Source organism: Aethalodelphis obliquidens, unplaced genomic scaffold, assembly GCF_003676395.1.
Source record: "Aethalodelphis obliquidens isolate GAN/ISIS:26980383/991018 unplaced genomic scaffold, ASM367639v1 scaffold13, whole genome shotgun sequence".
In the NCBI taxonomy this organism is placed as follows: Eukaryota; Metazoa; Chordata; class Mammalia; order Artiodactyla; family Delphinidae; genus Aethalodelphis; species Aethalodelphis obliquidens.
In genome coordinates, this window is record NW_020837957.1 from 12,659,863 (window position 1) to 12,674,623 (window position 14,761).

A 14,761-nucleotide genomic window follows, 5' to 3' on the forward strand; every position below is an offset into this window, starting at 1 on the left:
GGAATGGTACTGTATGGGGCATTTATGTTGATCTCTGCTGCTGGCCAGCAGAGGGGTTAACCAGGTCAGCCTTCGTAAGAGGAAGTTCACGTTGTTGAGCTGATGCATAGTTTCCATTCTTGCCACCATGGCCACCATGCCACCATGGCCGATTTGTTCATGGGTCTATTAAGGAAACACTGGTGGCTGGGAAAAGAGGCTAATTGACATCATAGGGTGTATCATTTTGTCCACTGTTATCAAGAGTCTCCTTTACAGTGGATGCCCTTTGGTGAGCATTCACATGAGACAAATACTTTCAAAGTCTATGCCTGTTCTAAGAGATCCATCCACATACCTCTTCCCCAGCTTTCCTTGTCACTATCTTCCAGTTCTGTTCCTTCCAAGTCCCTGACCATTCAGCTAAACCATTAGCAACTGCTTATGAATGAGTCTAAGTCTGTACTTCTGGTTATCTTTCATTCCAGACAAGCCAGACAAGGTGGAGAACCAAATGTACTGCTCAAAGTTCTGCCCAAATGAGATCAAAATGAACTAAACAACTCAAAAAGTTAGAAGAAAATAGTAGTGAAGATCAAATGTCTCAATGAAGGAGGAGTTTCGTGGCAGAAAAGTAATGGAAGAAATTATAAAGGAAAAGACTTTCTATACAAAAACAAAAATCTTTGTGACATCAAAAATAGCAAGATTAGTAGCAACTATAAGTTGTTGTCATTGATTTACAAGATTCTCAAAGAAACAGGTTGAAAAACATTCAGACCTAGTAAAAATTGTGCAAAAAGGATGTAAACATCTCAAAATATAGAAAACAAATGGATATATTAAGTGAAGTTCAATTTTGATAGTAATTTAAAAAAATACACATTTAAAGCACCAGTCCATTAAACTAGCTAATAACAACAATAATAATACATTGCAGAAGTTAGTAATGGTAAGGATTCAGTAAGATTGGTTTTTCTCATATACTGATGATGGAATTAAAAGTTGGTACAATCCTGAAAAGAAATGTGGGAATATATGTGAGATCCTTTAGAAGTGATGGTTTTCCTTTTTTCAGTAATTTGACTTATAAGGAGCCAATTTAGGGAAATAATAAGAGACCCAGAAAAAAGCTTTATGTACTATGATGCTGATTTTAGTATTACTTATAACAGAGGGATAACAGTGTAAATGTTCTTTTAAAGTTCAAGGGAGATGTCTTCTGTGTGTACTGAACTTCCAAGTACTGAAACTTGATATTAAGTTTCCAGTTAAGAATGGGAAGGTCATATTCAATTGCAGAACTTAAATTGACTTTTATAGATCTAATATAAACTCAATCACCATGTATAACAAGGCTTTAATGGCAAAAAACATTCTGAGATCTAGACACAATAGATTTTTAAATGAACTCTTTAAGTTGACTACTGACTAAAATAGCATAAATGTAAAAATAATTTTGTAGGTGTTACAACAGAATAGAAAAGAAAAAAGGATTCTAGATTAGGGAGGGTGAGGAGGGGAGAAAAGGTGTATTGAAAGGTTGCAAAGGGGATAAAAGACAATTTTGCTTCTTTGAAAATAAAATTTTAGGTATGTTTAGTAGTCTGACTTTTTGTTATCCATGAATAATGCCTTATAATTTCAAATACTTTATAAAACCCTTCTATATTATGTTTACTTCTTATATAACAACTTTGTTAAAAAGGTTTGGTATTTCCACTTTACAGATAAAGAAATGGTAAATTTAGAAAGGTTAAACTACTTACCTGAATATTTATGGTTTGTCAGGCATAGATCTCAAAATCACTAATATATGTAGTGGTTAAGAGCACCAGGTCTGGAACCAGGCTGCCTGTATACAAGTTCTACCAGTTCCATTCATGCTTCAGTCTCCTGAAAAGCAAATGGAGAAAATAATGATGTCTGTTGATAGAATCATGAGAAGTAAAGTTAATTCAAGTAAAGAACTTGGAACATTCTTGGCACATTAATAAAATATCCAACATTACACAGATATCTCATAAATGGAGTTTATAGTCATATAATGTTTTATACTTTATAAAATGCATTGATATATATTATTATCCCATTTGAGCGTTTCAGCTACCTCTTGAGTTAGGTAGGGCAGGTATTAACATTATATTTTGTGATATATGATTATTTATTATGAAATAATTTGCTCAAATTCATATAGCTCTCAAATGACAAGGTAAGATAAATAATATGTTTTCTGATCACAAATTTAGTGTTTCTTTATGACTTCATTCCATTCCAATAAAATGCAAAATAAGACAATGTATAAGTTTATTATTTCTAAATGTGAAGTTAAGTTTTGGCAAAATAGAGAATTAACATTTTTATTTGGTCTGGATATATGGAAAGATATATTTTGATGAGCAAAACGAGACTTTTTTTCTTGGATAGTAATAGCTGTATCCTAGACTTGGTGCTTTGAGATTTTATGAGAAAGAACTAGAAAGTATTGTTAATGTTTATACATTTTTTTAAAAATTTTTTTTTAATAGCTACATCCTCATCTGCAGTTTCTGCACACTCTCCATCAGTTATTGTAGCTGTTGTAGAAGGGAGAGGACTTGCCAGAGGTGAAATAGGAATGGCAAGTATTGATTTAAAAAGCCCACAAATTATATTATCTCAGTTTGCAGACAACACAACATATGCAAAGGTAAGTATTTATACTCCTAGAAAATGGTTCATCTAGAGGGCACTTTGCAGATTTTCAAGTCAGTGCTTTCCTAATTGATTTACTTTTTGGTAGAATAATGGTTATTCATTATTGCACCAATGTAGGTTACTCTGAATTACAATAAAGTTTTACATCTGATTTTAATTTTTTAATATTATTTTGTTCTAAAATAACATGTTTTGGTGTTACTTAAATATTCCAAATTACTATTAATATTAGTTTCTAAAATTAATATCTTCAAATTAATAAATCTTGGACTCATTCCAAAGATAAAATATGTAATAATGCTATCTCCAGAAGGTTGTTTCCACGGAACTGTATTTGAATTTTATTTTCTAGAGCTAAGGGAGACTGGTGTCTTAGACCAGTCATAATTTAAGTCTCTCAACTTCTTGCCTTCACTTCCTATCACTCATCATTAACTTGGGCCACTGGCCTGTTGTTATGGGAATTTGTGTGACTTATCAGGTAGAGGTAGTCTACTCCTAATTCAAAAAAGGTATTTGACCCCATTACTATTATTAAAACATATTAAATGCTATGTTATTTTTAATGTTTTATTCTTTATTTCTTTCCCTAATTCCCCTTTATGGTTCCCAGTATGTAGACTTCCTTTCCCTACCTAATAATTAATTTTTTAATATACCTAACAACCTAAATGATATTAGTACTGCATATCTGGGTATTTCACATTTCTATGCAATTTAAAAAGAATAGGATAAAAGTTTTTTTAAAAAATGGGAATGTTCAGTATATTGATAAAGTATTTCTGTGTCTAGAATAGTTCTAAGAAATGCATCTTAGACTGTGAAAAGCATCAGTCATAAAGCAGATGTTTCTCATCTGTGTTTCTGTACTTTTCAACTTCTGAGCTGTACCCGTGTGGCCATATTGATTGAATCACCATAGTTATGCTATTGAATGTTTATGTTTTTCATGGAGATGAATAAAATACCGAGTAGATGAATTTATTAAAAAAAATTTTTTTAGGAATACATATTTGATATGTTCAAATTATTTGGGGGCTTAGAGCTGATACAAACTATTGTGAGTAAAATATAGCCTATGCTTATGATAATATTTTGTATTTATAATTTTATAGGATGTATGTTTGACATATTACCATTAGAAGTATATTTAATTGAAACATATAATTAGAACAGTTGTGATTTTGTATGTCTCTGACTTAATTTTATCTCTCAGAAAAATACGAAACTTTTTTGGTTTTAGAGAATCCTAAGCTTACATTTAAGAAATTATTCAAACAATTTTAGGTGATCACTAAACTCAAAATTTTATCACCTTTGGAAATAATAATGTCAAATACTGCTTGTGTTGTGGGGAATTCAACCAAGTTGTTTACTCTCATCACAGAAAATTTCAAGGTAAGTGATTTTTATTCTCAGTAGTAACATTCAAGATTGTCTTATTTAAAATCCATTTTATAATATCATCCTAAAGAACAATAATTTGGGTATCTTTACCCTAAAGTACTCACTAAGTACAAATCCTAAGCTTAGGGACTATTAATACATACAATAAAAATGACAAGGAATTCACTTATTTGATTTGGTACCCTTGATATACTTTGCAAAAAAGGAAAAATCTTTTAGGTAATAAGGAGGTTTCCCAGAGTATACAGGAAGCAGACACTTAGAGAAAGCATGGATTTCCTTAGGTATAGCTTCCTGGAAAGTACTTATTGTGCTGCCAGACTGGTTGAAAGTGAAGTTCTTATTCTTCTAGGGGATAGCAACTATCAGCAAGTACTTTTTCTTTTGGAGAATTTGATTTATATTATAGAATTGTTACAGCTTCCCCTGGCAACACATACTGTCTCACCGTCTGTGGGACTGTGACAGGAAGTGCTCTGGAACCTTATCCAGCCAACACTCTCCCTCTCAGTAAGGGCCTGTCTACCATGTGGTTTATTTCTTCCCTTTAGCACATCTCCCTGCTTTGTGGAATGGAGGCTGTGGTTCTGAACCAAGTAGGCAGCATTGCAGTTAGAATAGTTCTTGAGGAGTGCAAATTATTTTCAGAATATTATATTTCATTGTAGACTTAATCTTTAACACATTTGAAACCAAGTTGAGATTATGGTCCAATGAGTTCTTTATAGTTCTTAATATATTCAGCATCTACAGTCATATAAGATTTCTTGTGCTCTTAGAGATCCATTGTAGCTCAACTGTCTTTGACTCATTGCCAGAAATGGTTCCTATTGTAAACCTATTGTCTCTATTAGACAGGACTCTTTATCTCTTTCATTCATGACTTTAGACTTCTTTTCATCACCCTTATTTATGTATACCTTTCCATATACCTTCATTATTTTGTATTGATTAAGCATTCTAAGTCCTTTGGTTGTGAATAACAGAAATTCAACTTAAAGTAGCTTAAGTGAAAAGGTACATTTGTTGGCTTATGTAATTGGGAAGCCAAATGGTTGGATAGATCCTATCCTTACTCTCATCTCTACTGCCATCTTTCTGTGAGGTTTAATAAAATGATTGCTCATGGCTCCAGGCTGATGTCAACTCAGCTTAGTCAACTGAGAGTAAAAACTAACTTCTTCCTTCCAGTGTCCACATATGAATTCAAGAGAAGGACCCTGACTGTTCCTGCTTTGTTCATGTTCCCACATGTTAGATTAATCACTGTTTCTGGGGGTAAAAGCACTATGATTGATTAATCCCAGGTCATTTGCTTTTTGCTGTGGGGCACAGAGTACTGTAATTGACAGTCCTACATGGACAGAACAACATAGAATGTGGGATAGATGAATCCTCCAAAGGCGAAAACAACCTACATTTACTACGCTTGAGATGTAAGGCAATATAGCATAGTGCTTAAGAGTAAAGGAGCCAGGGACTTCCCTGGTGGCGCAGTGGTTAAGAATCCGCCTGCCAGTGCAGGAGACACAGGTTTGAGCCCTGGTCCGGGAACATCCCACATGCCATGGAGCAGCTAAGCCCGTGCGCCACAACTACTGAACCTGCGCTCTAGAGCCTGCACGCTGAAACTGCTGAGCCCGCGTGCCACAACTACTGAAGCCCGCGTGCCTACTACTCGTGCTCCACAGTAAGAGAATCCACCGCAATGAGAAGCCAGCGCACCACAACGAAGAGTAGCCCCCGCTCGCCACAACTAGGGGAAGCACGTGGGCGGCAACGAAGACCCAGCGCAGCCCAAAATAAATAAATACATAAATAAATAAATTAAAAAAAGAAAAAGAATAGAGGAGCTATACTGTTGTGGTCTCAAATCCTGATTCTAAATGACTGTGTGCAAATTAAGTTAACCTCTCTAAGCTTCAGTTTTTATTCGTCAGTAAAATAGGGACAATAAGAGTATCTACCTCCTAGAGAATTAATATTTTATATAAGGTAATCAGAAATGGTCTCACTGATGAGGTTACATTTGGGCAAAGTCCTGATAGGAGTGAGAGAGAGAGCCATAGAAATATTTGATATAAAAGCATTATAAACAGGGGAAAATCAATGTTATTGTTATCATTATTATCACACTTACCATAAAAAGACCTCAGTTAAATAAGAAGCAATATGAAGTGTAAGGAACATGGACTTTTTAGTCAAAGAAATCTAAATTCAAGTCTCAGCTCTGGAACATATCAATTGTATATTAGAAAAATTGCTTGACTTCTCAGAATTTGACTTAGAGGAAGATTGTACTTAATATTGATACAAAACTTACATCATACGGTTATTGGGAGGATTAAATGAGATAACTCTTCAAACAATCTTGGCACATAACAAATTCCCTACCTGTTTATGACTTTTTTTTGCAGCCTTGCAGCTCTTTCACGGTCCATTGTTATTATATTATTAATACCTTTCTTACCTATTACTTTTATTCAAAGTAGGCAGACCTTGTACTCTGCAGCTGCATGCATTTTTTTTTTTTGCTCTTTTAAAAAAAGTTCCATTATCTGCTTTTCTTTATTCTATAAATTAAATTCACCTTATGTAGATAGCATTTCATAGATTTGATAGCTGGAATTGGTATTTTTGGCTTCCCCAGCTAGTGTATTACAAAGATTTACCCTCTCTAAATTATGATAGTGTATATGAGGCTGAATGTAAAACCTTTGTTGCTGTTGTTGCTGTAGAATAAAATTAGTAGAAGTCAGAGACTCTCATGTTTATTTTTTATTTACTTAAATTTCATGTAAATATGGCTTAATAAGAGCTACAGACTGCTATAATTCACTTAGCAAGACAGACCATCATTCTTTTTGTAAATAAGAAAACTTCTTATTTAACTCTAGAAAATAATAAATAATGAAAAATAAACTTTATTCAATATTTAAGTCATCTACCCATGTATGAGCATGTATTTAAGAAAGCAGCTTTGGGCAAGTGCATGAAACTTAAAATTTATTTTGAAATTAAAAATTCTTTTCAGAACGTTAATTTCACTACTATCCAAAGGAAATACTTCAATGAAACAAAAGGATTAGAGTACATTGAACAATTATGCATAACAGAATTCAGCACTGTCCTAATGGAGGTTCAATCCAAGTAAGTTAAAATTTAGGGCAAGTAGTAAATCTCTGGTGTGTATTCCAGGACGGAAAGGTCTTTTGTGTGTTTTATTCTTTGCTATATTCCCTACCACCTAGAAAAGTGCCTGGCTTATAAAATACACTCAGTAATTATTGAAATAGTAAAATAGTTAACTAAAATTTGTATACAAGGCATATCTTGCTAACTAAACTTTTATGGAATTTCTCCAAATTAGTCATAATCTACTGCCTTAATGGTTCCTGCTCACTTTACTTTGAATTGAAAAGCTCAAGTAGCTACAGCAAACTAGAAGTGTGAGGGTACAGAAGTGAAACACAGTTAAAGCTGTGTTCCTGTTACTTCATACCTTTACTCCTTCAGAATGAGACAGGGAATGATATTTTTGGAATGGATATTTCTTATAACATGCTGAACAGATACTTACTTTGAGCCAGGTTGGACAACTTGTTCGCTCAGTTAACCATGACGACTACTGTCACCGAGATCAAAACATGCTTTCCTATACATTGGGACCTCCTGACTGTACCTTTACAACTCTCAGACTTTTTCAACATTATTTGAATGTGTACTTAGAATGGTACATCAAAAATTGACACAAATTACCATTGAATGTTGACTTCTAACATGTGACCTATTGGGAGTCTAATATCCCTTAAGTCTCAGACTTTAGAAAATTGTCTCTTTTTATCAACTTTTATGTTTTAGAGGTAATTTAACTAGTTATCAAAAATCAGGAACACTTGGTGTGCTTTTTCCCTTTGATTTTAAGCAATGCTATGCAAATATTTACAATTTTGCTAATATTAAAGTGAAATAAATGTTTTCTTTTATAGCAATACTTTTTTTTATTCCAAAGATTTATAGTGATGTATCTTCGGTCACTTTACAGGTATTACTGCCTTGCAGCTGTTGCAGCTTTATTAAAATATGTTGAATTTATTCAAAATTCAGTTTATGCACCAAAATCGCTGAAGATTTGTTTCCAGGGTAGTGAACAGACAGCTATGATAGATTCATCATCAACCCAAAACCTTGAATTAATAATTAATAATCAAGACTCTAGGTAAGATCATCTATTTTTTTCTTAGAAAATGTATCAGTATATTATGTCATATTTTTCTATGAATAGTTACTTTACATTTCTTTAAATTGTTCGATGGAGAAATATTGAATAAACATATTTTTAATCCTTATACCATTGTTGGTGAGCTGCTCAGATGTTTCACCAAAATCAGGTTTTAAAAATATATTTGTACTAAACAAGAAAAAAAAAGTAACAACCCATTTCAAAACTAGGTAGAAGACTTGAGCAGACATTTCTCCAAAGAAGATATACAGAGGTTCAATAAGCACTTAAGAAGTTGCTCAACGTCACTAGTCATTAGGGAAATGCAAATCAAAACCACAATTACCACTTCACACCCATTAGGATGGTTATTATTAAGTAAATGGAAAATAATTGTTGGTGAGGCTATGGAGAAATTAGAATCCTAATCCATTTATGGTGGGAATGTACAATGGTGCATTCACTTTGGAAAACCACATGGTGGTTCCTCAAAAAGTTAAACATAGCATTACCATATGATCCAGACATTCTACTTCTTGGTATATACCTAAAAGAATTGAGAATGGGGACTCAAACAGATACTTGCACACAAATATTCATAGCAGCATTATTCATAGTAGCCAAAATGTGGAAACAAACCAGATGTCCATCGATGAGTGACTGATAAAATAAGATGTATACAGATAAGGTGTATACAAACAGTGGAATATCATTCGGCCTTAAAAAGGAATGAAATTCTGATACATGCCACGAGATGTATGAACCTTGAAAACATCATGTTAAGTGAAATATGCCAGGCACAAAAGGAAGAATATTTTATGATTCCATTATATGAAGTACCTAGAATAGGCAAATTTGTAGAGACAGAAAGTAGGTTACCAGGGGCTGGGGGAAGTGGGGAATGGGAGAGTTATTGTTTAATGGATTCAGAGTTTCTGTTTGGGATGATGAGAAATGAATGATGGTAATGGTTGCAGAATATTGCAAGTGTACCTAATGACACTGACTTGTGTGCTTAATATGGTTAAAATGCTAAAGTTTGTGTTTTATATGTTTTACCATAATAAAAAAATTGTGTGCAGAATACTACAAAGTTAAAATAACAAGTTTTAAAAGCATTAAATACAGGAAATTCAAGGGGGCTACATAATCATTTGAGAAGGTGAAAATAGTTGAATCAACTTGGTCTTTGTGTATGACTAGATTGCTCGTTTTATTGGTTTATTGTTAGCTTTAGAGGAATATTTATGGTAAGCATGAATAAGAGCGAGAGTGGGAGATTGCCCATGTGTGTGCACACACACACACCAACACACAGTGTTTATAAGATTTCATAGTGGTTGGGATACCTAAACTAGAATCAAAATGTTATTAGAAGATAATGTAATCAACCTGTGGTGGTGCTTATAGTAGGCATAAACCTATATAGTTTAATATGGGTTCAATTTGGTACAAAGAATTAGTGAGTAATGGTTTTTCTCCTTGAGGAATTAGTCTAAAGGAGGAGATGCATAGTATCATAGTATCATTAACATGTACTAAGTACATCAGGCCCTCCGTAGGCTAGGGACCCACAGTTGGTTGAATCCACAGATATGGAACCTGTGGATATGGAGGGCCCACTGTAGTAGGCCACTTTATATAAGGGACTTAAGCATCCTCGGATTTTGGTATCCGCTAGAGGTCTTAGAATCAATCCCCTACAGGTACCAAGGGACAACTGTATAGTGATATGAAAGTTTGCATAAAAAAATGATGGGATCATAGCAGAGAAAGAAAGTTAACTGGGCTTAGTTAAGGAGTAAAAGGGGAGTAATTAGAAAAGGCTTTCTAGAGAAGATAATACCTGACATGAGGGTTTTTTTTCCCTGATGTGAGGTTTGAAGTATAAATAGAAGTTATCCATGGGCTTCCCTGGTGGCACAGTGGTTAAGAATCCACCTGCCAATGCAGGGGACACAGGTTCAAGCGCTGGCCCGGGAAGATCCCACATGCTGTAGAGCAACTAAGCCCGTGCGCCACAACTACTGAGCCAGCGCTCTAAAGCCCACGAGCCACAACTACTGAAGCCCACGTTCCTAGAGCCCATGCTCCACAACAAGAGAAGCCACTGCAACGAGAAGCCCGTGCACCACAACGAAGAGTAGCCCCCGCTTGCCGCAACTAGAGAAAAGCCCACACGCAGCAACGAAGACCCAATGCAGCCAAAAATAAATAAATAAATAATTTTTTAAAAAAGAAGTTATCCAGATTAAGAAGTAGAAAAGGTAGTAAGACAGTGAATAACAAAGTCTTGAAAGCATGATTTTCAATATAGCAATATGGTATGTGCAAGGAAACCATAAGCTATTTACTTTGGTAAAGTACAAGTTGGGAGTAAGTAAGCTTGGAGTAAAATCTCAGCTTTCAGTACTTAAATATAACTTTGGATATCAATGAAACGGATAAACTTAAAATAATCATAAATTTTAGTATTAAGAGTACTGAACAGAATAAAGAGTACTTTATACAATTGAAACCCTAAGGTGCTCACTGCCAATTTCAGAGCCATAGTGTTTAAGTTTTTGGTCACTTTGTGTGCTCTTATCTTGGCTTCACTTTTAATTATGTGAACTCTCCAGACATTATTTACAGTTACAAACTTAGAAACCTATAATATCTAGTTTTTTTAATTATTTACTTTAATCATCAAGAACAGTTTAGATCTATCTAGGTACTGTTGGCACTACTTTTAGTAAAGGTAAGAATAGTACTGTGTATACTATTTGTCATTGTCAGTGTAGTGACCTCAACACCTTTGTAGTTCCACTGAATAATGATGGTCTAAAATTATAACGTTTTAAAGGAGTTTATAATTAATTGTAATTATTCCTTTTCAGCTTAGTGAATAAATAATATTTTTTCTATTGCTAGGAAAAAAGGGATAAAATAATATCTGGATAAAGTACTCTGTCATTGACTTTCTAAATTAAAATAACGTGGGGTAACGTAGACAGTCAATAACCAAGGCTGGTAATTATTACAAAGGGTTTCGTACTCAGTTTTACCTTGTCACATTTCACAGTTAATCATTGTTTACCATTATCATTGTCAAACATTGCTTGAGTTCCTGCTGTATATTAAATGATAGGATATTTGACCTCCAAGAGTTCATATTATAGTTGAAAGAAGAAATTGAGGTCTTTTCACAGACTTGAACCAAAGAATATTAGGTTAAAAGATGGGCATGCTATCTACTGAACTGTCTGAATAGCTCTAATGCGTCTATGGATTTGTTACTTGTTCAGCATACTGTTTCACCCATTGATTTCTATAGCAAATGGCAGATTTAGGTATGCTCCCCACCTCCTTTGTTCCTGCAGAAGACAAGTTCTCAAAATTGTGCCTGTGACTTACCTATGATGACCCCCACTCCCAGCCAGGACTTGATTTGAATAGTTCCCTAAAAATTTGTTTAAATTGATATACCAAAAATTTGGCAGTCTGATTACTTGAGTCATTTTTATTTCCTTTCTTCTCTTAACCCAGATTCAATATGTCAGTAAATCCTCCTGACTCAACCTTTAGAGTACATACATATTCTGGATCACTTCTTAGCATTTCCGGTGCTACAACCCTAACCCATACCTCCATCATTTTAGCCTAGACTACTGTATAGTGTAATAGCCCCTAACTCGTCTCTCTGCTTTCTTCCCCTCCTGCAATTAGTCTATTCTCAACCTAGTGGCCAGAGTGTGATCCTTTTAAACCAGAAATTAGATCTTAGAACTTTCCTGCTTAAAATCTTCCAGAGCTCCTTTTATATTTAGAATATAGTTCAGACTCTTTACCGTGGCCTACAAGGACTTATGTGTTCTGGTCTCTTTCAACTTCTTCATTCATCTCCCTTAATTCTTACCCTCACTTGCAGTGCTCCACCAACTTTGGTCTTCTTTCTGGTTCTGGAGCCAGAAAGACTACCTGGGCTTAAATTGCTGTTCTGTTTTGCCCTTTTAAACAGTAACTCTTTTCTTGTTCACTTATTTGGAAACCTTGGGCAAGTTACTTAATTTCTTTGTGTTTCAGTTTCTTCCCTTGTAAAATGTTAATAATAGCATCTATCTCATACCATCATTGTTAGAATTAAGTAAGTCAATATATGTAAAGTGCTTAGAATAAGGCCTGGCACATACTTTGTGTTCACTATATGTTAGCTATACTCACCATCAATTGTCATCATTATTCCCATCTCATCATCATCTTGGCATGGATGCCTTCTTAACTCAACTGCCGAATATACATACAGGTCTTTCTCAACCAACCTAACTAAATCAACCCTCCTGGTCATTCTCTGTACAGTTCTGTTTGTTTGTTTGTTTTTAACAGTTTCTGTACCTGATATTATTTTCTTTCTTTCTCTTTTACTTATAATTCTCTAACTTCTTAAGTTAGAACAGAGTGATTATATTACTCATTTTATCAGTGTAAAAGTTCTCCCCTTAAGGATGTGTTGTTGATATCTTGCTATTATTGATGGAATGCCATGGACTAGAATATTTTATATTAGTCTGAGTATTGTTAACTGATCTATGAAAAAAGCCATTAACTAAATGCAAGAAGATTCTGTCGATCTTGTTAATCAAAGTGTGCTTCACTGACTGACAGCATACCTGAGAGTGTATTTGAAACGTAGATTCTCAAGCCTCATCCCAGACCTACTGAATCAGAATCCTCATGTGATTTGTATGCATATTAAAGTTTGAGAATCACTACCGTAGATTATAGGATTATTTTAAAAGTTAAATTACAGTTTTATTGGATTTTCCTTAGTATACTTAATGAAATTTTCCTAACTTGTGTTTTTAAAGGAGCAGTCACACACTCTTTGGTGTTCTAAATTACACTAAGACTCCTGGAGGAAGTAGAAGACTTCGTTCTAATATATTAGAACCTCTAATTGATGTTGAAACCATTAACATGAGGTTAGATTGTGTTCAAGAACTGCTTCAAGATGAGGAACTCTTTTTTGGACTTCAGTCAGGTAAATGAATATCATCTACTTTTACAAATACAATTTTTTTTTTTGCGGTACGCGGGCCTCTCACTGCTGCGGCCTCTCCTGTTGCGGAGCACAGGCTCCGGACACGCAGGCTCAGCGGACATGGCTCACAGGCCCAGCCACTCCGCGGCATGTGGAATCCTCCCAGACCGGGGCACGAACCCTTGTCCCCTGCATCCGCAGGTGGACTCCCAACCACTGCGCCACCAGGGAAGCCCAAATACAAATTTTTTAACAAAATACATTGTCTTCTTAAAAGGATACCAGTCCTGTTGGATTAAGGCTCATCCTAATAACCTTATCTTAACTTGATGATATCAGCAAAGGTCTAATTTCCAAGTGATATCACATTCAGATACTAGGGTTTAGGATTTCAAAGTTTCTTTTTGGGGGATACAATCCAACTCATAACATGAGGAAGAGAATTGCCCTTGGCATCTGTTCACTGGCATGGCAGTGCAATTTTCTTTTTAAATCTGTAGGTGGAGGGGCAGTTTATATGCACTGATCCGAGTCCAATTCCTGGTTTCTAGCAACTTGATCTGTCTTCCATAACCTCACTTCCCCAACCTCCCCTCCTGTTGCTCTGGAGGTCTAAACGGAAGTGGTACTTGAAAATCTAGAAGGCATTTACAGCCTTTAGGTTTTCCTAAGTCCAATTCTAAATACCTTTTAATTAGTATAATTTCTTCAAAATTCTGACATTATACTGACTGTGACTCTGCATTTCCAATGTTGTTTTGTATATTCATTTTTTTCTATATATTCCTGTGTATTTTGTGAGGCTTTGGGAAAGGTACAAAAAGGCCACTTTTTAACTGGTCAGCCTTGTTCACAGCAACACCTTATCTCTCTTCTTCCATTAAACATCTTGTTGAAAACAAATTTTCTGCACACACTATCTTCTGTTCATCACTACGTCTTAATCAATCAGTCTTGTTTCTGTGCTCACTCCTGCACTGAGACTGCTCTTGTCAAGGTCACTATAGCAGATATTGTTGGTTCTCTGTCCAGATCTTCTTGGGTCTCTTTTACCTTTCTTTGTGCCCCTTTTCCCTGCTATGTGTGCTTTTGCTTCTAATGGCCTGTACCTGGACTCTCTTTAGAGGCCTGCCCTCAGGCTATTTGAGGGCTTTGCTCTCAGGCACGGAGTGCCAAAAGTGCCTTGTGGACCTTAAATGACTGAATGTTGTGGGAGTATGAAAGCCCAGCTGTCTCACACTGTTTTGGCAAAAACCATGAATGTAACTTAAAGTCCACAAGCCTTCTACAGGATCGGTTGAAGTTACCTTCCATAGGACTTTGCCTGAAATTATACTTTTGTTTGGCTTTTTTTCTCTTTCCTGTCCTTCTTGTCTTCTTTATTGGTTTCTCGTGGAAGCAAATTCTTAATATATTACTTGCACATGAATCTTCAT

At 35.0% G+C, this 14,761-nt stretch overlaps 1 protein-coding gene across 1 annotated transcript in view; it reads left to right on the plus strand.

The window, feature by feature from the left end:
* Positions 1-14,761, plus strand: part of MSH4 (mutS homolog 4) — a 97,603-nt gene that overhangs the window by 6,654 nt on the left and 76,188 nt on the right. The window contains exons 3-7 of the mRNA XM_027114100.1: positions 2,508-2,668; positions 3,964-4,074; positions 7,118-7,233; positions 8,129-8,302; positions 13,153-13,325. Of these exons, the coding sequence (XP_026969901.1) occupies positions 2,508-2,668; positions 3,964-4,074; positions 7,118-7,233; positions 8,129-8,302; positions 13,153-13,325 (735 nt within the window). The remainder of the gene's footprint in view (positions 1-2,507; positions 2,669-3,963; positions 4,075-7,117; positions 7,234-8,128; positions 8,303-13,152; positions 13,326-14,761) is intronic.